Below are 25,595 nucleotides of genomic sequence, written 5' to 3'. Positions count from 1 at the left end.
TTGAGAGTTTGAGAGTCAATACTGAACACCTACATGTCTAAATAGTGTTTTACTGTTTTTAGTGTTTGTAATTTTGTATGAAATCTGTGAATTGTATGTGTATGAATTGTTCATGTGCTTACTGAACAATAGTGCAAATTTGTAAATTGCACCAACATTTAGTTATAGCTGAGATATATTTTAGAACTTAAGGTCTCCCAGTAATCGATTTAAAATGTTTGAAACAACTAAGTAAAGTTCAAAAATATGTATTTATAACTTACTTCGCTCTCTATCTTGTTAAAAATGAGTGCTAATTCACTGTTGTTTTCTATCAATAATGAAGGAAAAGTTTATGCATTGTCAACAAATGGGTCCTGTTGGAGAGAATTCATGTACCTGGGCTTGGAATTCAAAGCATTATCTGCAGTACCTCACTTTCTTTGGGCTGTAGGAGGAGACAGACAGATTTACCTTCACGTTCATGGTTTAGAAATACCAATTCGTGTTAAAGAAGAATCATATGAGAATGAGAGGTGGCTGCCAATGGAAGGATTTAGTGGGCGCCTCTTACCTACAGACCGCTATCATTTTTCATCTCAGGATGGTACAAAAGATCGCTCCATTGATCACATTAGACTGCCTTCTATGGCTTGGCAGTGGGAAGGTCCTTGGCAACTTGAATTAACATTGGATGGACAGCCATTAGACCATGATGGCTGGACATATGCTGTTGATTTTCCAGCTCAATTTGGTCCTGCTAAACAATGGAAATCCTGTGTCAGAAGAAGGAAATGGATAAGGTATAGAAAATTTAGTGCTATGAATTCATGGTGTGCAATAGCTCCATTACACAAGGATCCAACTCAAGAACCATTTATTGATATTAGTATAGGTGGCAATCAAATGCCGTATGCCTCACCAGGAACCCTTGTAGTGTGGGCTATTACTGCTCAAGGTCGGGTTATGAATAGAACAGGTGTTAGTACAACTTCGCCTGAAGGGTTGAAATGGATAAATATAAGCATTCCACCAAATTGTGATATAAAACAGATTTCTGTTGGCCCGACTGGTTTAGTTTGGGGCCTTCTGTGGACAGGACGCACAATAGTTAGAAAAGGTGTAACAAAAGATTGTACAACAGGAGATTCTTGGTTAGAAGTAAAACCTCCACAAGATACAAAACTTATTTGTATTTCTGTAGGCTACAACGTAGTATGGGCTGTAAGCTCTGATTCCAGAGTGTGGTTTCGAAAAGGAGTGGAAGGAAACAATTCGGGAACATCAGAGTCGGCAGCTATGGGTAATGGGTGGTTAGAAATCACTGGTAATATGATTCATGTTTCAGTTGGAATCAATGATCAGGTGTTTGCTATAGGAGAATTTGATAAATGCATTTATTGGAGGTGTGGAATTACTGCAGCAGAGTTAACTGGAAAAAAATGGAAAAAGATACAAGCAAATATGCAACTCAGTCGTACTTCTAGCTCAGCAAGTGTGGTTTCATCATCATCAAATACTAAACATCATAGCTTGACCACATTGAGTGAGACAGAGCCTGAAAAAAAAACCAATTTGCATTTAAGGAATTCATGGGAAGAGTCTCATTCTGCTCCTATAGAACATACTCTACCAGTGAAACCACAAAGACAATCAAGACCCCGCAGTCAGATAAATACAGAAAAAATTGATTTGACTGGTAAGAGTTATGAGACTACTTTAAAAAATCCACGAGCTTGGAGTCCTGTAAGAAGTGTTGGTTCAGTAGTGGGTATGGAAGCACAACCAGATAGTGACAGTAGCGTATTTGATGTGGATTCAGGGATGTTATTTGATGATGAGATAAGTCAAACAGCCTGGGGTTCCTGTGAGACAACATGGTCTTATGTTGAAGCTGGAGCATGTTTGGTTGATACGGTTCAAATTCCACATTGGTTTACAGACTCCCATAAGGTCCAAAATTCTGATATAACTGCTGGATGGAGGATACAAATTTTGGATTATTTAAGAAATAGAAATAAAAACCAAAGCCTTGATTTCTCTGATTATGGAATTGCTGTAGAAGACAAAGGTTGGACGCGTAGCTGTGAAGCCAGATTAGTTCAAGCAAACAATAGTACAGAAGAATGTATCATATCATTGTATTGGTTTGACTTAGAGAATACTGGGACATTGTCTGTTTTCCAACCAGATGGCACAATCAAATTTATTTTAAATCTTGAAGAGCTAACCAGTGTTTTTGTTTCATCTGAACCTGGTTGTCCAAGAATAGTACTAGCAGTACCACGTCAAACTGAGTGTTCCATTAAAATACAGTTCATGACAGAATTTGAACAAGAAGAATGGCTAAAAATGTTAATTGATATAATTTCGCAGATCAATGGAGTTACTGGAAAACCATCTGCTAACTCTGTTTGGGCTATTACAAATGCAGGTGATATTCTCAATTGGGACCCCTTGCCTGCTAAATTGAGCAATAAAAAAGATGGAATGTACAAAAAAGAATTCCCAGTGTTTGGAAAAAATATTTTGTCAGGGTACTCAACCAGTCTACACAACAATTTTCCCCCTGGCAGTATCTTGAAAATTGTAGGATGTTTATTTGATGAGGTGCAAAGATTTTATATAGATTTTACAGGACCAGAAGTCAAAAAACAAAGACATAAAATTGAAACTGAAGTGTCTGAAATCCCTTTTCATTTCAATGTCAGATTTGATGAAAAGATTGTAGTTTGTAATACAAAAAATTTTGGAAGCTGGGGTACTGAAGAACGGCATGAACTTCCACTAGCTGTGGGACAGGAATTTAACATTGAAATTTATTGTCATGCACAAGCCTTTAGTGTCATAATAAACAATAAAAGTTACTGTATTTATGAACACAGACTGAATCCAGAGAGTATTACTAGTGTCACAATACAAGGTCCCTTGAAGCTTTACAGCATGGAATACTGTACAACTAGTGTTATAATTGGCGCAGATGAAATGTTTTGGCGTTTGATGGGTGGACATTTACGACGTGTTGAATGCTGTGAAGCTGATGTCGTATGGGGAATATCACATGATCATAGAGCATGGGTATATACAGGTGGTTGGGGAGGAGGAATGTTTCAAGGTAGATAATGTATAACTTATTTTACATGGTGTTACAATTTCTGCCAATCACAGACATAAATGTTATCAAAGGCAGCATATGCTTAATATTTAATCATCATTGTCACTTATGGGAGTTGACATTACAAAGACATAATCAAGCAGATTCTAATCACCGAGAGTACCTCATGGACATCCCCACAGTGCTTACAAACTGCTAATCATCAGTCCAGAAGTTGCTAATTCCTGATCTTTTCTTCAGCCCATTACCACTTTAGCTTTTTAAAGCTGTAATTGAAGGTTTGGCACCTGAAAATATTTAGTAATGTAATAAGTATGATACTCAAGTATCAGAACATTTTTAGTAACTAATTGAGAAATACCTTATTCATTGTACAAATAGGTACAGAATGAAAAAGCTAATTTAATGGTAAACAATCAAATCTCAAGCAAATATTATTTTTATATAGGAATATCCAGTAATACTGGTATACATGCTATGACCGATACACATACTTATTGTGTCTATGAAAATCAACGATGGAATCCGCTGACTGGTTATACATCCGCTGGCTTGCCAACTGACCGTTACATGTGGAGTGATATAACTGGCAAGCACAAAAGAACAAGAGAACACACTAAACTTCTCAATCGCCATTGGCACTGGGTAAGAATTTTAGATACAGAATCTCCTATCAAAACAGAAAAGATAGAATATAATTCACGAATAAAACCGTAAAACAATCTGTTTTATTGCTTAAACTGATAACCAATGAGTTTCTCGCCGAATCTTCTTAGTGGGTTGCCATTCCCATTCGGTTGTAGATTCTGCGAAGCACTGATCTTGCTAAGATTAGTGTTAGCAAATTATCTCAGGCTGAGCCCGTTAGCTCGTCCATCTGCCCGCGCGTAGCTGGAATGACCCTTTAGGCTACCAGCGAATAGGCTAAAAAAGGACTTTCAGACAACAGTTTTTAGAGTACAGTATGCTTAGTGCGAGTTTTTTAACGTTCTCCATAGCGTACGTGTTAGCCCAATTTTTTATGCAGTTGGAACAGCGCCCCTAGCGGCAAACGTAGGCAAACGATCCCATTCCATACAAATATGAACCAACTTTTACGCTATCGAGAACGTTAAAAAACTCGCACTAAGCACACTGTAGATAAAATCTACCCGATGATATGCAGGCGAAGTAAAATGTCCCTTAGAAATAAGGTGACACTCTACAAAACTTGCATACGCCCCGTTATGACCTATGCAAGTGTAGTGTTCGCTCACGCGGCACGCACTCACTTAAAATCATTCCAAATTATTCAATCCCGTTTTCGCAGGATAGCCGTCGGAGCCCCGTGGTTCGTCAGGAACGTCGACCTCCATGACGACCTGGACTTAGAGTCCATCAGTAAGTATATGCAGTCGGCGTCGATGCGCCACTTCGATAAAGCGGCACGACACGAGAACCCTCTCATCGTGGCCGCCGGTAACTACATTTCCAATCCTGCGGAAAGAATGGAAAGCAGTCGACGTCGCCCCAAACACGTCATCTCGGATCCTCCCGATCCTCTAACGGTGCTTCTAAATACTTCAAGCACCGGTCACCGTTCTCGTCGAACCCGTCGCTTGCGACGAAGGGCTTGAATAGTAAATTAACCCTCAGACACAGCCCACTGAGTTTCTCGCCGGATCTTCTCAGTGGGTCGCATTTCCGATCCGGTGGTAGATTCTGCGAAGCACGGCTCTTGCTAGGGTTCGTGTTACTTCATCAGGTTTGAGCCCCGTGAGCTTACCTACTAGTTAAGGTTACGCTGATATAGCCTCTCAAGGCTATCAGCTTAGGTAGGAAAAAAAAAAAGTTGATAAAAAAATATTGTAACAGGTCTGTTGCACTCTATTCACAACTGTATTTTAAAGTTATTTGAGCAAAAACAAAATACGTAACAAACAAATACTGGTTTCAAACATGTTAAAAGAAATCTAAATATGTAGGTAGTATATTGACAAGCTTTAGTATTTTTTTGTTGCCATACAATATAATTTATAGATAAGCAAAAAATTATATTACGATTGCAATGTACTGTGCAAAGCCTATCTCGTTCAAAATAAATCTATAAAATTTAAAAAGAAATCAACAGGAGAGCATAAAATTCATATTGAGTTCTTAATATTTGAAATTAGCTTCAGTGTTCCGAAAATACACCTTTCGACACAATATTCAATATTCAAATACACTAAGTCAATGGCGCTCTCGAGGATAAGCCTTTTGATTAAGCCAGGTTAAAAAACAAACAACTGGTGACCCTATTCAGTTTGTGTTTTCTAAAAGCTCCTTGATCCTCTACTAAACAACAAGATAGATTAAGCTAAATGAAACAAAAAAATAAACTAATGCTTACTTCATACTAATTCCTGTGCATGGAAAATAGATTTCAGAATGGATGATAGATTACAATACACCGGGCGGTGTGGATAATGATGGATGGCAATATGCAACAGACTTCCCCGCACCGTACCATGGCAAAAAACTATTCACTGATTGCGTTAGGAGACGAAGGTGGTATAGGAAAGCGCAAATAAATACGGAGGGACCGTGGATTCGTGCTGGTAATACGGCATTATTGGATATTTCACTATGGGTAAGAATATACATAATTATGTCCATAAGTTGTAATTGCTCTCCTGCGTGATACTTACGGTTTCATCATTTTTATTTATTTTATTCATACCGGAGCCCATAGACATCTACAACGTAAATGCCGCCACCCACCTTGAGATATGAGTTCTATAGTCTCAGTATAGTTACAACGGCTGCCCCACCCTTCAAACTGACGCAGTACTGCTTCACGGCAGAAATAGGCAGGATAGTGGTAATACTTACCCGTGCGGACTCACAAGAGGTCCCACCACCAGTAATTAAGCAAATTTTAATTTTGCGTGTTAGATTTTACACGATGATATTATTGATTTTATTGATTGATTGATATTACACAATGTTATTCGTTCACCGCGGAAGTATATCGTAAACATTTGTTAAGTACATATTTTATTAGAAAAATTGGTACCTGCCTGGGATTCGAAGAGCACTGTATGGCTCAACACGAATGCACCGGACGTCTTATCTGTTGGGCCACGACGACGATTTACGGTTTCATCATTTAGGCTATCACATATATGTAAATATTTATTATTTATATAAGTCAATGTTCGTTTGTATGTTTTCTATGCTTGCTGTAATGAATCTGTACAGTTGTTTTTGACCCTCGAAAGAAGATTTATGTCACAGTATCATCAACATACGATATTATGATAAAATTACAAATAGCAAATTAGAGCCCGTTCACGCATGGTCTCCGTTTTACTGGTCCGTTTTGTCGAATACGCTTTTTTTCATTGATGGAGCATGGAGTTGTATGAGCGATTTCAGATATGTTACAGTATTCAGTAAACAGTAAAAAAAACGATCCGGTAAATTATGACATTCTGTTTTGTCATCGAATGCTGGATGAACGGAATACGTATCCGTCATGTTTCCGTACAATTTTACCGGATAAACTGTACGGGGGTGAGGGGGCCGGCGGGCGGTGCAGCTAGACAAACAAGTTTCATCCTGGTAGAATAGCGGCGGTATACTACGAATTTGCTTGTGAACATCGTATCTAGTAATGACGAATACGTTGAACGTTATACGGTACCTATGTGTGAACAAAGCATAATTTTTTGTCGTATCCGTTAAAACGGATACCGTATACACGGAGACTATGTGTAAACATAGCCTTATATTGCAGTATGGACAGTTTTCAGTAGTACTGTATATGAATGCTACTTTTACCGTCAATCTGACAAAACACGATGTAAAGTAATGCACTAGCTGTCCCAGCGTTATTAGTAAATTTCCTACTAAATTATAATGCATTAATAATAAACATATCAAATAAATTTATCAGAATTTCATAAAACGAATTCTAAATAATCACTAGGAACGGTAAGAATGGCGAAATACCTAGAAAATATTATTTTCTAGGCTAAGGGTGATGAAGTGTCTGTTTGGGCAGTAACTGTAGCGGGAGACGCGATTTATAGGACTGGAGTAACACCCTCAACTCCAACAGTGAGTATTCAAATTCAAAACGAGTGTAGCTAAAATAATGTAAAAAAATTATTTAATACTAACGCATCAGGTCAAATACTAAAAGTGTCGTGTGATTCATCTGCATAATGGAGGAGCTAACAAAAATTAAAAAGCCGTTTGTTTTCACATTGGAAAAACCTTTGACAGAAATGATGAAATTGTTGGTTTTTTTGTTCCTAGCAACAAAATTAGCAATCAATCATACACATTATAAAAATTTTGCAGGGCAATCACTGGGAACATATAGATAGCCCTCAACTACTTATGGCTATAAGTACATGTAACAATGTGGTCTGGACTATAGGAAGGAAAGGTGAATTATACCATAGGGAAGGCATCAGTGTGGAGAACCCTGGAGGAACCACTTGGAAATTAATAGAACCACCAAAAAGTAATTTATATAGTCACAAAACAACTGGTGCCAAAGTCATTTCATTAGCTACAACAGTTGCTTGGGTAGTGATGTCAAATGGTGCTGTTGCTGTAAGAACACAGATTTCAAAAGAGCAGCCTGGGGGCAAAGAATGGAGATATATAACAGGTATTGAACACAAATATGTTTCACTTATTGCTGGTAGGGGGGAATGTGTGTCCTTTCTGCTGTACCTACTACTGCTACTGTTTATTGCAGACTCAGAACAATCAAAAGTGTTCCGGATTGAATGGGGGGGGAGGGTCAGCTATCATGTAATGCACCTCAAACTTTAACCTCATTTCTTAGGGTATAACCACCATATTATTAAAGTACATATTATCCATATTGTCTATTTCTGCCACGATCATTCTTTCTAGTTGGAAAGATTGAATACAATTGAGATTCAAAATGTAATTGAACAATCTTAAGGTGGGAATCACGACACTATTTACTTGGTGATGTCTGTGACCTTTGATAACTAACTAAGTAGCGGGATTAAAGAAAAAAGGTTTTTTTATCATTATGGCCAAGTTCAAGACTAAAATATTCACTGTAATATAAATTTTATATTTCAAATACTTGCTAACAGACAAATTATATGATTTTACAAAAAAAAGTCGTCATTTTAAGAAATTCCCTCAGCCATTTTAATTTGATGTAATCGTTTAAAAAGAAAATTATTCACAAATGTTTTCAAAATATCTAATTTACTGGTGGTAGGATCTCTTGTGAGTCCGCACGGGTAGGTGCCGTCCTTTGCCTATTTCCGCCGTGAAGCACTAATGCGTTTCGGTTTGAAGGGTGGGGCAGCCGTTGTAACTATACTAAGACCTTACAACTTATGTCTCAAGGTGGGTGGTGCATTTACGTTGTATGTCTATGGGTTCTAGTAACCACTTACCAGGTGGGCTGTGAGCTCGTCGAAATGAAAAAAATTATAATTAAAAAATTGATTAATCCATAGATAGCGAAATAAGTTTCAAACATATATCGAGCGTGCACAAAGACGTGTGGGGTGTCAGTACGGACGGAACGCTCCAGCGGCGTCTCGGCGTGACCGCAGACAATCCGGCGGGCTCGTCGTGGCAGCGCGTGCTCACCGGAGCTGCGGTGTACACCTCGGCACGAGGAGGATCATTGTGCTAATTATAATATAAAAAACAAACATGTGCTTGTAAAAGGAATAAGGATGCTGACAAATATGTGATGATTAAATAACGTTAAAATAGGTTTTGCTGCTATCATAAAAAAAATTTAAACGACTCCTTAGCTGTCGTTTAATTATAAAATTTATGAGGTTCGTGTAATAGAGTTTTGAAAATCATAATAAAAACTTAGTTGCGTTTTTATTCGATATATATACAAATTGGTATCTAGAATTCCGGAAAAATATATCATAAAAGAATGAGTGTGCTTAGTGCGAGTTTTTTAACGTTCTCGATCACGTAAAAGTCAACTCAATTTTGTATGCAGTTGGAACAGCGCCCCTAGCGGCAAACGTAAGCAAAACTTTCCAACTCCATACAAATTTCAGTGAACTTATACGCTATCGAAAACGTTAAAAAACTCGCACTAACCACACTGAGCAGAAATATTTAACTTTTTTCACGTAATTTTTTTACTATAATAAATAAATAAATATTTACTAACAATCACGCCACGTTAACTGGTCCCGTGATAAGTTCGTAAAGCACTTGTGTTACTGTTACCAGATAACGGATATAAATGTAAGATTTTTATTATACACATACATATATTTAATATACATCCATAACCCTGGAAAAGACACTTATATTTATCATACAAATATCTTCCCTTGGCGGGATTCGAACCCGCGACCCCCTTGTGTAGTGACCATGTCACTTACCACTACACCAGACGGCCGTTATGATGATGGGGACACGAACCTCAACCCCGTGGTATTGTATTATACTTAGTGACTAACTACTTGAGAACGAGGCGGTCGAACAAATAAAAAAACCATTATTATTTGTCAACATCCTTAATGACACATGTGCCTTGACACACATACATACATTGTACAGCTTAAGCTACGAAATGTAAATGAAATTGAAATACTGCCAGCATACTCGACAATCAACTATTTTATAAGCGTATTAATGTATAGAAATGTTTCAGTGCATTTATTTTAATTTGTATTTATTTATTTTGTCTTTAGAATTAATTTATATACAGGAACTGATCTTTTTAGTTTTTCAAAACAATATTTAACAAAAAAACGCATCGGGATTGGTGCACATATTTTATTACTGTTCTATATTTATAAGTCCGATTTTCAATTTATTACCAATGATTAGAGTATGTCACTAAAACCTCTCATGTAAACTGCCTATGCAATTGCCGTATTATTAAATATATAAGCGCCGGCGATGAAATCCAATAATAAAATATTATTATCGTAATGGCTAAGTGCTGGTTCAGGCCGAATCGCGGGTGCAGTCTCGAAATATCTCTTCATATTACAGTTTCCTTGTCGCTTATCCTATGGAAATTGTCATAGATAAAAATAACATTAAGTGACCGTCGCCATACGTGCTCGAGGTCATCAACGATGACGATTATTTCTGTGTACCGTACACTATTTAAACAAGAACAGTGTGCTTAGTGCGAGTTTTTTACTTTCTCGATCGCGTAAAATTTAACTCAAATTTGTATGGAGTCGAACAGTTTCCCTTCGTTTGCCGCAAGGGGCGCTGTTCCAACTCCATTCAAACTGTTCGTGTTGAAGTGGTTTACGGTTTAGGCGCCAGCGCCATTTCAGTAGACGCCTGTCTATATTTCAGTCTGAATGTGAATTGAGGCTTGAATAAAAAAATTACATGTTACATGTGTGATATAACGTGACCGCGGCCGCGAGTCTGTGTGGACATATTAATTATTTTATTTAAGAAAACTAAACTTTTACACGAAAACTTATATAGATATCTCGTTTTTTTTTGTCAAATAAACAATTTTCCGCCTTTGAGTACATAACCAATAAAAAACTAAATTGCCTATCATTTATGTACAAAGCAGTTATTGTCGCTTAGTCACTTTTGCCTTTCAAGCGTCGATATGCATATTTACATGCGAATGAAATGCGAAAGAAACCGAAACGCGGCTAGCAATCTACCTACATGTGTAGAAACGCGGCTGCCTGCACGTCTATAGGCTCTGCTAATGTGATCTGGAAACGTTTGAAGAAACTGTTTGATATTATGCGGCTATCTTATTTATTACACAATTTACTGCTCAATATATTAATTTAATATTTAGTAATGATAACAACCCGTGGACCTGTTATAGACATCTTTGAATGTTCCATATGTGAAAACATTACGTTCTTTTTTTAATGAGGTATTAATAATGAGGCTGTTATATTCGAGTATTTTATTTTTAAGTCCAGTGAAATTTAAAATTAATTGTATCACGGATCTCGTTCTGGTCCTAAGACATTTTTGTTCCTTAATTATTCCCAAAAATTTAAACATTTATTTCATATTATTTAAATTATTATATAAAATGTAAACAAGTACGCTTTCGCTTGCCAAGAACATTGCCAAGAAAAATTATTGATATTATTGTTTGAACTAGAGGCCTTTAAATGCAGTAGAGCTTGATCGATTCATTTAGTGACAGCATGGCTGGCACACCGGTGGCAGTGCGAACATATTTTCATGACAGTCCAGTGTTGGATTAAATAGTGTTATTTATTAGTCCTTTCCATGAGCTAAGGCCGTATGACATGATGATTCTTTGTAAGCGGGGGTCATATGGTTTTTCTGTTAAATTGTTACTACAATAAATCTGCCATTTTTAATTAATTTCATAATCATAAAGTCTATGTACGCGTGATTAAGGTGATGCTACCCCGTGTAACCAGTAACTAAGATAAAGTAAAATGTAACCAGTCACTAGGTGGGAAAAAAATCTTTTAAAATGACCTGGGCGAATCGATATTGTACTCATCGCGATTATTCAAGCCGCGTCCCAATGAAAACGGACGTAAAATTTGTAACAATAGCTCGGAAATAGTTTATTAGTGCAATACATCAATATTTGCTTCCATTCTATTAAAAATTATTATGGTAAGCTATATTGGAAAACGTATATTCAACAGAACTACAACTATAATTCGGAATCTACTTCAATTGTGCTCATTTATTTAAATATATAATATTAAGGTGATATAAATAAATACTTCTATCGGTATTGATTCAAAAGACATTTCTAGTCATCTTTTGTTATTTTCACGGTATTAAACAATCGTTTTATTGATTAAAATAATGTGAAACCAAATTAGCTTTTGCTTAAATTGTGTAATTTCTCAAAAATATAATTATAAGAAATTTGACAATCTTTTAATTCATTTATCTTCCATACATATTAGTTAAACAATAGCTCTAGAATTTCATTTTTATTATTTGTAACGTGACTTCCGGTAAGACTGCCTAAATCACTTTTAGTTTGTTTGAAAGGGAGATTGTGTGCTGATCATGCAAGAATCAATTTCGGTAAGTTTGACTGTATTCACTTTGTACAGTTTTCATAGACATAGCATACAATATTCGTACAGGTGCGTTATTTGCATTAAAAAAAAGTTCTATAAGAATGTTTCAACTTTAATTACGCCAAGCAATTAGTGGTAGTCGCCAATTTATATTATAGTCTCTAAAATGAATGTAAAAACCCGTGCAAACAATTAAGAAAATCGTGATTGAAATTGTCGAAAATGTTGTAATTAGATGTAACTCCGCGGTCTCGTCCGAGGAGTTCTTCCCTTTAGATTGTGAGGTTAAAAATAATGTACTTGCTAAATATGTTTTATTATTTATTTTTAACACTTAAACTTTGTTTTTACAGTTTCAAATGCAGGATGGTTCAATTACACATGAACCTACGATAAAAACATTAAATAAGAACAATATCTTTGCATTATCATTTATTTTTCAGTAAACCCAGAAGTGTTTCTTAATTATAACTATCTTAATATATTGTTTTAAAGCAGATAATCTAATTCGTATCTAATGAAGTGATTATTTGGGTCATTTTGTATTCTGGGATATCCTGCAACAAGTGCATCCTGTCCTCCGATGTAAAGCGTATTGTAAATTTTCCAATAAACGTCGCGTACTTTCCTCGCTGGATGGAACAGGCCCTGTGAATGGTCACGCATTTCAATAAATGTTTATTTTTCTACTTTAATTTCAATATATTCATAAAATGTATATCATGATAACACCTAAACATAACATAATAATATAATTTAGGATTTATAACTAGAAGATACAGAGCAACCTAAACTTTAGTAGTTTTTTTACATTTCCTGCCGACACCAAAAAGTCATATATTTTAACACCTAGTTGTTAGCTAGAGTACTGACTGAGGGAGCTGCCTATAATAATATGTGTCGTACCTGCGATGTTAAGGGGGCCATAAGGGCAGCCATTATTCGAATTAAGTTGAGGCTTACAAATGTTACAATTAATTGGGCGGCGTCTTCGATAGTGTAGTCTCTTAAGGGTACTGGGAACCATTTAACACAAAATACTTGACCACATTCGAAGTGTATACATGACAATATTTTAGATCACATATATTTCAGAAACATGAAAATAGTAGTTAGAAGACGTCTTTTAATGAACTCTTAAGAATGTTTTGATGAATATTACAAACCTGTAATGCATATTGAAGTATTTTAATGGGACCTAGGGCAACTCGCATGCCCTCAACAGCGTCCATGAAGGCTTGCACCAGATGCGGTGATGTCTCAAAAATATTTGGCCAAACATGATTTAATAGATGTACTAAGGCATCTTCACAGCCGAAACCATAGACGCCGAGCGACATGTGTTTTATGGCAGCGCAAGCCGTTTGTCTGTGTACTAAATCTCTGTGAAATTTAATAATCAATTTTATTGGGGTTTGACGAAATATTGATTAAGCTTAGAAAATAAAAAGCTTCTTTATACTAATATCCAATGAATCTTAAATAACAACGTATGTATATTATTCAATACTGATCTAATTTATACAACGAAAAAGGAAAATGTTTTTGGGGCAGAAAACATGTAACATACCGATCCATAAGCGCGTCTTCCAATAATGGGCAAACTGCATAAATGTAATCTTTGCCCATTTCTCCAATGTACTCGAATAGGAAAGATAGCGATTTGAGCACACCATTTTGAACATTTAATTCCGGTACTCTGTATTCATTCATTAAAGCAGGTAGCACTGTGAAAGGTGAACAGGTCTCTGCAACTATAGCAATAGCGACCGTTGTGCACACTCTGAAAATTAATTACATTGTTAAATATCTCTCTTAGTGCATTAGTTACACGAACTCCATCCATACACAGAAAACTTCGATCAGTTTACTAGAACCGATTCGTAAGTGTCTAAAGGAAGCGTGAGAATGGTACTTTGAAAAAGCGGCGCGATACGATAACCCACTTATTCTGTCCATCGCTAATTCGACTCAGGCGACGAAAAGGGCAAAGTCGCCGTCACCGGAAATATGTCTTATCGGATCCCCTTTGGGTGCTTCTATTCTAGGCTCCAAGCATCAGTCACCGCCCTCGTCCAACTCTTCGATTACGACAAAGAGTTCGACGAGCGAAATAACACCCACTGAGTTTCTCGCCGGATTTTCTGTGGGTCGCGGTTCCAAGTTGGTGGTGGATTCTGTGAATAGCCAATTTTAGCGAGATCTCTCAGGTTGAGCCCTGTGAGCTGACCTAGCAGCCCCTTAGGCTACCAGAGAATATGTAGCGAACTAAAATAAGTTTACTGTAAGTTTAGATGGGTCAATGTGATCATAATATATCTGAAAAATTGGTTCAACTTTCTGTGACCGTATTGTTATTAATAATTTATTTTGGATATTTTGTTAAAATGGGTTCTTTTATTTGATTACCCTATGTAAATAATAATAATTAATAACAAACATGCAGGATCTCCAGTATCCTAGTCATTTTAATAAGCTCAACCACTAACTTCAGACATATTTTAATGAATCTACTAATAATTATTAATAAAATAATGACCTGTTCTGTCTCTCTTGCACTTTCAGATTGTTAAGTAAGGTTGCGAGTACGTCATGAGGACCGATGGCTTTAGCAATATAACCAAAGGTATTCACTGTGGCTCGTCTAATTGCCTTCTTATGAGCCTTTAATAGTTCAAGCAATTCAAAACATATTCTCATCCATTCTCTGGCCGACACAAATTCCGGTCCTCTGTCTGCAATACGACCCACTAAATCAATACAATTCTCTTGTACTTTTTCATGCCTGGAATTAAAAAAAAACATATTAAAGATTTAATTTAAAGATTCTATGAAGTTATCAAGTCACTATTTATAGAACAAGGTTACCTGTTTTTCAAAATGGGTGTAAGCCTAGGCAGGAGATCCTTTATTGGTGGGGTCATCTTTGTCATTCCAATAACATTGACAATTGCTTTTAATGCACCAAGTATAGAGCCTAGCACTTCAGGATATTCCTCTCCCAAGTACTCATACAGTACAACACCAAGATGCCCCATTAACTTTTCCTATGAAATAGCAAGCAATTAAAATTTTCAAAAAACAATTGGTAATGATGTTATAAATTAAGTATATTTGGATACATTTCCTAATGTATCCAAATATACTTCAAGACAAATTAAATTCGGTGTATGGACCCCCGTTAACTTTGCGACAGTTGAGCTTGTTTGCCCATTTTGTAAAATATATTACAAAAAAACTATACTACACTAGCGACCCGCCCTCGCTTCGCTTCGGAAACATTAAAACACACATGAAACCAAAAAAAAAAATAAAAAAAAAAAAAAAATGTAGCCTATGTTCATCAGGGACAATGTCAAAAGTTCAAATGTTCTAATGGAAAAAGAATTTTTCAAATCGGTCCAGTAGTTTCGGAGCCTATTCGAAACAAACAAACAAACAAATCTTTCCTCTTTATAATATTAGTATAGATACTAATTTAGTAAGGAAGCATAGCGTACAAGAGGATATGGCAAAGAAAATGTGATTACCTCCTGACAAGTTTTCATCACGACAGCGATCCGAGAAATGAGATCGGCAGCTTGTTGCCGAACTTTAGCAGATTTGTTGTTCATACGCCAAAGAATAATACCACATATCTGTGGTAAATAGGGCTTTACGCGTTTTCCCAATTGATTCACGATTGTTCCAAAACCGTTCAGCATCACAACATCCTATCGAAAAATCACAATTTGATTAACATAAAGTTTGAGCTTACTTACAAAAGATTTGTGTCACGACTTAAGTGTTTAAAAATCAGACATTTAAACTTTTTTTAATGTTTTACCTCAGTTGTCTGTTCTTGGAATGCATACAATATTCCATCGATAAGAGCTTCTTCGAGCTTAGAATCAATGTCTGCTGCTCCTAAATTAGCGAGAATCTTTTCAATGGACTCCATCACCATTTTTCTATACTGCTCATTGTCGTCTTTTAGATCATCAACAATTCTGTTGATAATTTCTGATGCACCGACCTGCGATCAATAGTTTCACAATGTAAGCAATGCCTGATTAGGAAAATCATTACTTTTGAGTGAATTAATTAAAATACAATGATTCTGGTTGAAATAATTACTACCTTGTTTGCAATTTCCACCGTGGTGTCGACAAGCTGGCGATAGTTTCGTCTGTCGAGGGCCATACGATGGTTCCAGAAGTGTTTAAAGAAATGCGGCAATATTTCATCCATTATGTATTGGGGCTCAACACCGTCGGTACCGCAACATTGTTTTACTACCTAAAATATTAAGTACAATGTGTATTAAATTACATTACAGCGATTATTGGTTTTGGTGGGATAATTAGTATGTGACTGATGCATTATCTAAGACTTACAGTCTAAGCTAATAGGCATGTTTCATGTTAGAAATTCGACTTTATCATTTTATCCGCAACAGCAACAAAGAAGCAACTTTTTTGTAAAAACAACATCGTGATTCGTTGTAAAACAAGAGAGTAGAGATAACTATTTTCCAATGGATATACAGATGTGTGTGCATATTATGTGTATGCATGCAACAACTGGCCATCTCTCTCGCATATCTATAAATCATATTACATTAATAGCAAGAATGTTATGAAACATTAAATTGTTTTTTATTTTATTATTTGAAATCTTTTGGATTGATTTGATATTGATTTGAATAGATATTGGTTAAAATCTTTTGTTATTTGAAAATTAACCCCACCCCATACCACTGCAAAATGTTTCTAAATCAGAAACTTTAATTAAGAAAAGTTTATATGTAAACTTTTTTAAAACATTTATAGGCGATAGAAACATGAAAAAATCAATAATGCACCAAAAATAGAATTACAAAAGAAAAAAAAGAGACATACTTTTAAGACGATTTTTTTCATTTCTTCATCGGGCGACTGGAACTCACGAATAAGAATTAGCATCACTTCTCGTGTGTAGTAATTCGCGTATTCTGCATCCATGAGAGGGATGAGGTATCCGATGGCTTTCAGGAATGCAGCCAGACCTTTACCACGATGCGTACGAATACCTTTCCACAGAGGTTTGAGCACGGAATCGAAGGACTCGATACCGTAGGGCGTGGCGGCCTCGGCCAGAGCCGCGCTCGCCAGCGCCGTGATCGTTCGGACCTTCTGTTGTTCGTCCACCAGACCTATTTGCATAAAATGAATTATTTAAATACTGTAATTTAATAATCAGCTAGACAACCGAGACATTATTAATGTTTCATGTAAAACTGAGCGGCGGTACAGACGATCTATTGTGTCCATTAATCGCTAGATCGCATGTCTGTTCATCAACGAAAATAAAATAGTATGTTTCATTATTCTAAAACTGGATAATAAGTGCCAAAAAAGACGAAGACAAAGTTGTCGAAAAATGTATTTTTTTTAATAGTATCTTTCACATTTGGTAAATTAATATCGTTCTCGCGAGACTCTCGGAGCTTCAGAATTTCATGACCTTATAGTAACAATAAATGTAGCATACAAATACAAAAATATAAATATGTTTATACTAATGATCCTCGTCGAGACATTAATCCAAAGTAATATCCAATTATAGTAATTTATTGGTCTTTAATAAATGTGTTAAGTTTCAAATTAATCAGATGTTTCTTAATTATTAAAAAATATTTTATAGGATTACACAGGTAAAAATACAGGTTAAACTAATAGAGGCATATTAAGAATACACTGATTAGATTATATTCTATGGTTTACGATAAAGATTTTCTTTTTTAGTATAGTTACAACAGCTGCCCCTCCCTTCAAACCGAAACGCATTACTGGTTCACGGCAGAAATAGGCAGGGTGGTGGTACCTACCCGTCCGGACTCACAAGAGGTCCTACCACCAGTAACCACTAGGTGTTGTGGAATTCCGAAAGTTTCAGTAAATCCTTAAAATATAATTAAAATATTAATCTTACCATGTTCAATAATTTCAACAAGAGATTTCAAATGTGGCAGAATAGCACAGCCCATCAGAATAGCAATTTGTTGCACAATCTTTATTCCTGTGTGACGTGCTTGCCAGGATTTCTTAGATCTGCACACAGCTTTTAAAAATGGCAATAAAGATGGAATACCTGAAAAAAAATAGGTTTGTTTTATGGTGTGAAAGATGTCATGTTAACAGTAACTCCTTATGGAAATTCAAAGTTCATACCAGATAAATAGGCTATTCTTAGAAATACCAAGTATGCAAACTTGAACAATTTATTATTACTTCCTCATAGACTTAACCATCCCGCTAACTCAAATCATGATGTGTATAAGAATGTCCAAAAGAATGACAATTTTAAAACAATAAGATGAAGCATGTTGCGGATAATAACATGTACTTAAAGGTTAGGAATATTGTGTTCTTTTTTTTTATAATAAATAAATTAATAAAGAAAACTAATCTAACTTATAATGTAAGGAAATAATTTTTTTTTGTTAATTATGGTGTAGATTTTACTACTATGGAAAGATTAGAGGAAACTCCATAGAGGCATAGGACGAGGTGAGGGACTAGAAGACGACAATAAAATATATGCCCTTTAAAAAATAATTAAATATGCATATGGCAAAACTTACCCAAGGCCGATGCCACTACTGCAAATGCTCGAGCAGTTGTGTTTCGTACATACTCATCGATGTTGTCTATATCAGGCCTCATTGTAGAAATCATAGTAGCCAAGCCGGCCGCTTTAGCTAAATTTGAAATGATCTCGCGACCTTCGACACGCGCATAATAGTCTTCATCAATAAGCAGAGGTTCAATGACGACAAGAATCTGAAAAAATTCAAATAATTTAGGATAAAGAAAAATAGGTTTATTCTAATGAATAACATAATTATTACTTACCTTATGTACGTAGGGTCGAACCAAGTCGTCTAATTTATACAAAATCCTGTCTATCACTTTGACCAGTAGATGTCGCTCTTGATCTTCCAGCGTAGGACTCATCAGTAATGGCAGAATTTGATTGAAAAGTGGTCCAGCACCGAATTCGCGAGCTTTATCTGTTATTTGTCGTAAGGCAGCTTTGCACATTGGTGGCGTACCGTTCTGGAACATGATAATAGCATTTTGTTTTTTAATTTTTAACTCAATGAGTTTACATCAAAATCAAAATGATTATTTAACGTTTACGGTAAAAATCATCGAACCTTTATTTTCAAAAGAAGCTTCATTATTTTCCGTTCCTTAAGTTCGTCAGGAGAGAGTGTATCCTCGTCGACGTCGATGAGAAGTTTGTCGAAGTACTGGGCGTCCTCGGGCTTCATAAAGGGCAGCTGCTGGTTACCCTTGGGCTGAGGGTCGAGCAGACGCGCGGCCGCCGCGGCCGAGCCGCCCGGCTCCTCCGTCTGCATGAAAAACCCGATTGGAGTACCACCCAACGGCGTGGGCGTCGCCGTCAGCTTGCGGGCCGGCGTCCGAATCGGGACGTACCCTGGGCAACAATACTTGCTATTAGGTTTTATTTTAAATTTACAATCGTAGATAGGCAGACGATCTCAGGGCCCAGCTAATGTTAAGCGGTGAACTTATATGCACCACAGCGTGAATGCCGTCGCCCATCTTGAGACATGTGATTGATGTCACAGTTGAGTTAGTTGAATTGTGATTTTTCTACCCGACAATCGCTAACACACTTCTTTACGCCAGAATACGCTGCTGCTTGCAACACGAACTCCCCCAGCACATGAGACAACAATTGGGGGGTTAGAAACGAAAAGAAGACGACGTTGTGACTACAGGTATAAACAGATTCTCGAAGAATATTAGTAGTAAGCCGTAATTGGTGTGGTTCAGTTCAGTTCAGGTCACCATGTCGCTAAACTTGAGATTTCATAGCTAAATATGTATAATATGAGCATGTAAGATCCCCTAGTTTTGTGTTGGGCTCCACCGTCGTGTTTATAATCAACATCCTATATTTAAATATAAGCATTGTACACCAGCTTCTTTTTGTAACTGATACGCCCTATTTATATACTGTTTTCTTTTTATTGATTTGCTTAGCTAATGGGATGTTGTGATTGCTGGACTGGTTAGTATTTTTTCAATTAATTTAGCTTTCGGTCCGGCAGTGTAGTCTAATTGTTAATTAATTTACTAAATTATTCGTATTTGAATTTTCATAGTATATTTTTGCTATGAAAATATACAGCCAAAGGTAGCGCAGCTGTAAAAATCAAATATATACAGAATATTGTCTCCAGATAAAATCAGCAGTGTTAATAAAAGATATTTTTTTTATAAATCCACAGGCACGACAATGTACAAAATGTGTGATCATCTGAAAGAAAAAAGTTATATTAAAATAGTACTCTTTAACACACGTTATTCTAACTTTCACAAACGTACGTCCCATCAGCTGGTTTCAAGTAATTAACATGTGTCCTGAAATGAAATTTTGATTAATGTCTGATTTTCCGTAATGATAAGAAAAAATAAGAAATAAAGTTTCTGAGTGAACTCATTTAGAAAGTACATACCGGCAGGCGGTGGCAAAACCTTGTACCCAGGAGGGAACATGGCATCCAGTTCTTCATCAGTATAAGGTCTATTACGCTCGTCTATTTCTTTCTCCCAACGATAAGCTTGTAACTGTTCTGGAGTCATGGCTGCAACATGACCAGGTGTTGGTGTAGCCAGTGCCATCGCTTTCACTCCCACAGGTGTAGACTGGATAAAAATATGATAATATTACTGCAATTGTAATTGTACTGTTCATTCATAGGTACCACTTTTCAGGTAAAATTAATCGAAAGACATCCGAAGACACTTACCCCTCCTGGCGTGAAGACAGGCGTGTGCGGCGTCGGTGTAGAGAGCGATGGCGTGGCGTGCGATGGTGTGGCGTGGGAAGGCGTGGCGTGAGAAGGCGTGGGGGTGGCGGGTGCGGGCGTGGCACCAGGAGTTTCGTCCCAACGAGAGCGCCGCTTTGTGCCAGGGGTGGGGGTCTCCTGTATTGTATCCACGCCTGACCCGCGATCTGTTCGTGGTGTCTCAGCCCAACCACTGTTGTGTCCTGGTGTTTCTGAAGTCACCATATTATATTTATTTTTAATATGATTTCATTTGGTCCCTTCTTTTCATTCGTCGTCGTTTTGGAAATAAAATATGTGAGTTGGAAGTATAGTTAGCCCTTTAAGGTCCAGTGTCCACACGTATTAGGAAAATACTCTTACATTAGATTAGTCTTAGAATCGCAAAGGGTTAATACAGCAAATATTAAAAAAAACATTTTAAAAATCTAATACATAAATGATTTTGAAATTATAAACTAGCGTATATTATTTAGATTTTTAGTTGTACTGTTTTTCGTAGCCTGAGAAAGATACATCGTGTGGCGCACGAGTAATTTTAACATTAGGGTACTTCTTTACCGACAGCCAGGACGGAGCCATTCCGTGTTTCATTAGTCGCTAATAAACAAATATAGGTCTGTGAAATCTACTTCTGCAATGTCCAACGCAGATTTTATTCAATGAATGAAGCCTATAAATTTCGTATGGGTAGTATATCAACGGTTTTATTCGGTTAATTAATATTAAGATTATTAACTTAACAGTACTAGTCTTTACACAGTGGTATTATTTTGTTTCAGTACATTATGAATTTACGTTATTTGACTTCATTTGAAATGAGCAACTTCGAAATGGGGTATCATAAGGTAGTTTTCCAAAAAGTGGTATGGTCCTTTATTTGTTAAATAAATTTTGTCACTTGGACATATTGAGGATCTCAGGACCTACCTGAGATATGAACGACGTATATGCCGTGGATGGTGGCCCACCTTGAGACATGAGTTCTAAAGCTCCCCATGAAACTGGAACGCATTACTACTTCGCGGCAGCGATAAGCAGCGTGATGGTATCTATCCTTACGAGATAGTAAGACGACCATTGACTTTTTGGCGGGAACGCGAAGAGTGAAGTTGTGTGATTTGTTTTATTTTGTCTATTTAGTGTTTCTTCGGGTTTAAATGTGTAAAAATGGTGGTTTATTAACTGTTTAATATCTGTGAAAGTGCACCAATGTGGGAAAATGAAACAAAGCCGCTGGACGTAACTTCTCGGGATCCTCCAAAAAGTCCACTGAAAAAATCTTAGTAAATGACCACCATTTTACTGAGATTATATTTCATCCCATTTCATTTCATTTAATTTCATCCCAGTTGACTAATGTCTCAAATTAATCATCTTCATATTATTATCATTTCACTCCATAATAGCATTTTTCATAAAAATATGAATATAAATTAAAATAAGACATGACTTAAAGGTCTCAGTTACCAGGTCATAAAATCCCTTAAAAAAAAGACCATTTTCTAATAAAATATTTAGAACCTCTATCTGTTTTTGGTGTTTCATCCCAGCGATTTCTGCGAGAAGCGTGATGAGCCGGAGTTTCGCGGCCCGGAGTGGCGTGTCCGGGAGTGATGTGTCCTGGTGTGGCATCCCAAACACGTGCCGATGGCGTGGCACCGGGCGTCTCTCCGCCCCGACCTGCTCCCGGAGTTTCTTCCCATGTGCCTCTCTACCAATAGAATAATAATATATGTCATCAAGTTTTTTAAATACTACTCGATTGATTGGTTCAATCAATCTAAAATCATATTTTTAAAACCTAAATTATCTATTAAATACCTCAGCATCCCAAGACGGAGTGGTCTGCGAGCTTGGTGTAGTTGATACTGTTTTCTTAACAACTGGTGTTTCTTCAGAACTTTGATCCCATCTACCTTTGCGTTTTGCTGCTGGTTTTATGGATTCTCCATTAGATTGTGGTACTGGTTTGAGAGTTCCTTCCCTAGCTTTCTCTAACAGTTTCTTTCTGAGCTGTAAAGAAATTTGTTTTAATTAGTAATAATAATTATAATTGATATTAGGCAATTTAGAGTTCCTAGTATTATTATTAGTATTATCCTTTCCATTCATAATTTACTTTCAAAATGACCCATATGATGCTAAGGGTTACTGCAAAAGGAAGATGTATAATTGTTTCTATAAAATACTTAAACTCTGGAAACAAATTGAACTCACTTCTGTTTCTTCAGCAAGAAGATACTGCTCTTTCATTATATCAGTGTATGTCCTCGATCCAACATCAGGAGTTTTCCCACCTGAAGTAAATGTTAAGATCAGTAAACATGTTGTGTGTGTGTGTATCTATACTGGATATGACAAGTGAAGCTAACCATTTTTCAAATTATAATACTTAAAAAATTACCTTCCTCTGACGCTTAAAAGGCACATGTAGTGTTTAAAAATGTTGACTGTGAAAATTAATGTAATTGAATGAGTGTAACTGAAATAATATTAACTCTCTTCATCTCCAAATTTTAAGGAAGGATTAAAAAGGCCAAATATAAGTAATTAATCAATTTTTATTGTTTGCATCAAATTAGTTGCACCAATGGCCAAAAGGTACTATGAATAGAAAGAGCAGTTATGTATGTATAATATAAGACTATACATATTATGTTACCTATAGGAGTGAAACGGTTCCTATCTAAAAAATTCTAACATTACAATAGCAGACCCAGAATGGTGCTTGCCTAATGGTTAGTGATTACTAGTGCTTATAGATATGTGTGTACGATACCAATATATTTTATTGTAAAGTTTTACTTAAAGATGAAAGAAAACCCAACTTTATATCAGAGTCTTACATATATAATACAATATGGTACAAAGTGATTTAGTGCAAAGTGCAAGTTACGACATTTCTGCTTTCTATTTTGCCACTAGTTAGAATAGGCACTGCATATTTTAACCTGATTTAATCTGCCTAAGTATTTACCTAATGTCAACCTTACATGAGAAAGAAGTGTAAGATTGGAAATCAGAATAGTAGTTTTGATAAATTGCATTATAGTATTGTGTGTGGTGTGTATCTGTGAGTGTGTGTGCAATTGTTGAAGATTAATGAAAAAAATTTAAATTATCCAACCTTCTGCAAAAGGATCATTTCTTTCAGGTGATATAATCATCCTGCGCCTCTTTTGTCGATATTCATCCTCTCTATCAGCGATAGTTGGTCTTCGTTTGTCAGCAAAAGGATCAAATTCTTTATCACTCTAAAACAATATTTTTAGATGACATTTTTAACAAAAATTTATGTATAGCAGTTAACAATTCATTTCAACATACTTGTGCAATGTCATTCAGCAGTGAAGCAGGTGCTGTATATCCTGGCCTTTTCTGAGTAATAGGAACATTTTCGAGGTCATCATCTTCTACTTCGTCATTAGCAGCAATTGATGTCACATATCCGTCATATCTGGACTTGCCTCCTTGGCCTGTGCTATCATATATATCGCTGTCATAGTAAGTCTCGCCGAGAGACACGCCTTTGTTGGAACCATTTTCTGGTGCTTCAGTTTTTTTTGATTGTATTTCTTTTATTTGTGCTTCAATGGCTAAAATTATCAATGCAGTTAAGTATTATTTAAGCATTTAACATTAACGAGAGTGCATAGGTCAGCCAATGTAAATGAACTAGTCAGGACAAATCGAAAATTCCTAAGTGTGATCATTCCTTCACAAATTGAATCGATACTTATAAAATATTAAATAAATAAATTGTTTATGCGTCTAATTTTGTTATTGCCTTAACTTAAAGCCACTGATAGATCAAACAAAACTTTTCAAATTTAGAAAAGATAAATATTACCGAAGTGACCCAAAAACTAGAAGTTTTATGATAGAAGGATTTCAAGCAAGCTTAAGGGGACTTAAGCGTGAAATCATATGTTATTTGATATCTGATGGCTATAACATTGAGTAAATTACAGAAAAACCTTTCAAGCTACACTTTTAAACAAGCACATTTAGAATAATAATAAAATGGCTGTTATTGTACGCAAATCAATATCTTAGAAGACAACCTTACCTTCATGAGTTCTTGGTATTTTATCCATTTTTAGAAGATTGTAGACATTTAAGCAACTTTACGGACAATGAAATCAAATTATTTTCTCTTCTATCGATGATTTATTAGATAGGTAGCGTGAGTTTTTTTCGTAAACACAGACTATGCCCGATTTTATGCATAAGTAATATATTAAGTGTATAATCTATGCATAAGTAGATACATACTCTTCCTCGTAACGTTACCTCTTCCTAACCTATGGAAAATGGACTCCATTTCTCATAGAAAACTGTTTGGACTTTTAGGCGGAAACGCGGGGAGTGAAGTTGCGTGATTAGTTTTATTTTGTCTATTTAGTGTTTCTTCAGGTTTAATTAAGTAATAACCAGAGGTCGGAGTAGGTAGATTGATTTACGGTTGTTGACGTCAAACGTAGAGGACAATATGGATATGCCTCCAAAATACCGGAACTTCATATTTTTGTGATATTTGTTCCGGAATTTTGAAACATGAATCTGTGTTTAAGGTGAAAAACGTATTAATAATATCAATCTACGCTACCAGTGCTAGCTAATG

At 36.2% G+C, this 25,595-nt stretch overlaps 2 protein-coding genes across 2 annotated transcripts; one reads left to right on the top strand and one right to left on the bottom strand.

Annotated features, from left to right (window-relative positions):
* Positions 1 to 4: 4 nt before the first annotated feature.
* Positions 5 to 8,870, top strand: Pex23 (tectonin beta-propeller repeat-containing peroxin 23). The gene is made up of 6 exons (XM_089730526.1): positions 5 to 3,094; positions 3,543 to 3,739; positions 5,496 to 5,705; positions 7,091 to 7,177; positions 7,424 to 7,739; positions 8,578 to 8,870. Exons 1-6 carry the CDS (start codon positions 286 to 288, stop codon positions 8,757 to 8,759), a joined length of 3,801 nt encoding a protein of 1,266 aa, XP_089586652.1. The 5' UTR covers positions 5 to 285; the 3' UTR covers positions 8,760 to 8,870.
* A 3,561-nt stretch (positions 8,871 to 12,431) lies between these two features.
* Sf3b1 (splicing factor 3B subunit 1) lies at positions 12,432 to 25,218 on the bottom strand. The gene is made up of 21 exons (XM_089730525.1): positions 25,041 to 25,218; positions 24,299 to 24,567; positions 24,099 to 24,225; positions 23,189 to 23,268; positions 22,793 to 22,984; positions 22,493 to 22,682; positions 20,930 to 21,180; positions 20,636 to 20,825; positions 19,304 to 19,587; positions 18,999 to 19,202; positions 18,728 to 18,926; positions 18,076 to 18,234; positions 17,004 to 17,296; positions 16,243 to 16,401; positions 15,950 to 16,138; positions 15,654 to 15,836; positions 14,992 to 15,170; positions 14,663 to 14,908; positions 13,694 to 13,906; positions 13,290 to 13,506; positions 12,432 to 12,771 (listed from the first exon to the last, which is right to left on the bottom strand). The coding sequence occupies exons 1-21, from the start codon at positions 25,066 to 25,068 to the stop codon at positions 12,613 to 12,615; spliced, it is 4,011 nt and encodes a 1,336-aa protein (XP_089586651.1). The 5' UTR covers positions 25,069 to 25,218; the 3' UTR covers positions 12,432 to 12,612.
* Between the last annotated feature and the right edge of the window lie 377 nt (positions 25,219 to 25,595).

The sequence above is a fragment of the Bombyx mandarina genome, chromosome 10, assembly GCF_030267445.1.
Source record: "Bombyx mandarina strain Sakado chromosome 10, ASM3026744v2".
Taxonomy (NCBI): Eukaryota; Metazoa; Arthropoda; class Insecta; order Lepidoptera; family Bombycidae; genus Bombyx; species Bombyx mandarina.
Note: the sequence above shows the minus strand (reverse complement) of the source record. Positions and strands in the feature narration are given on the sequence as shown.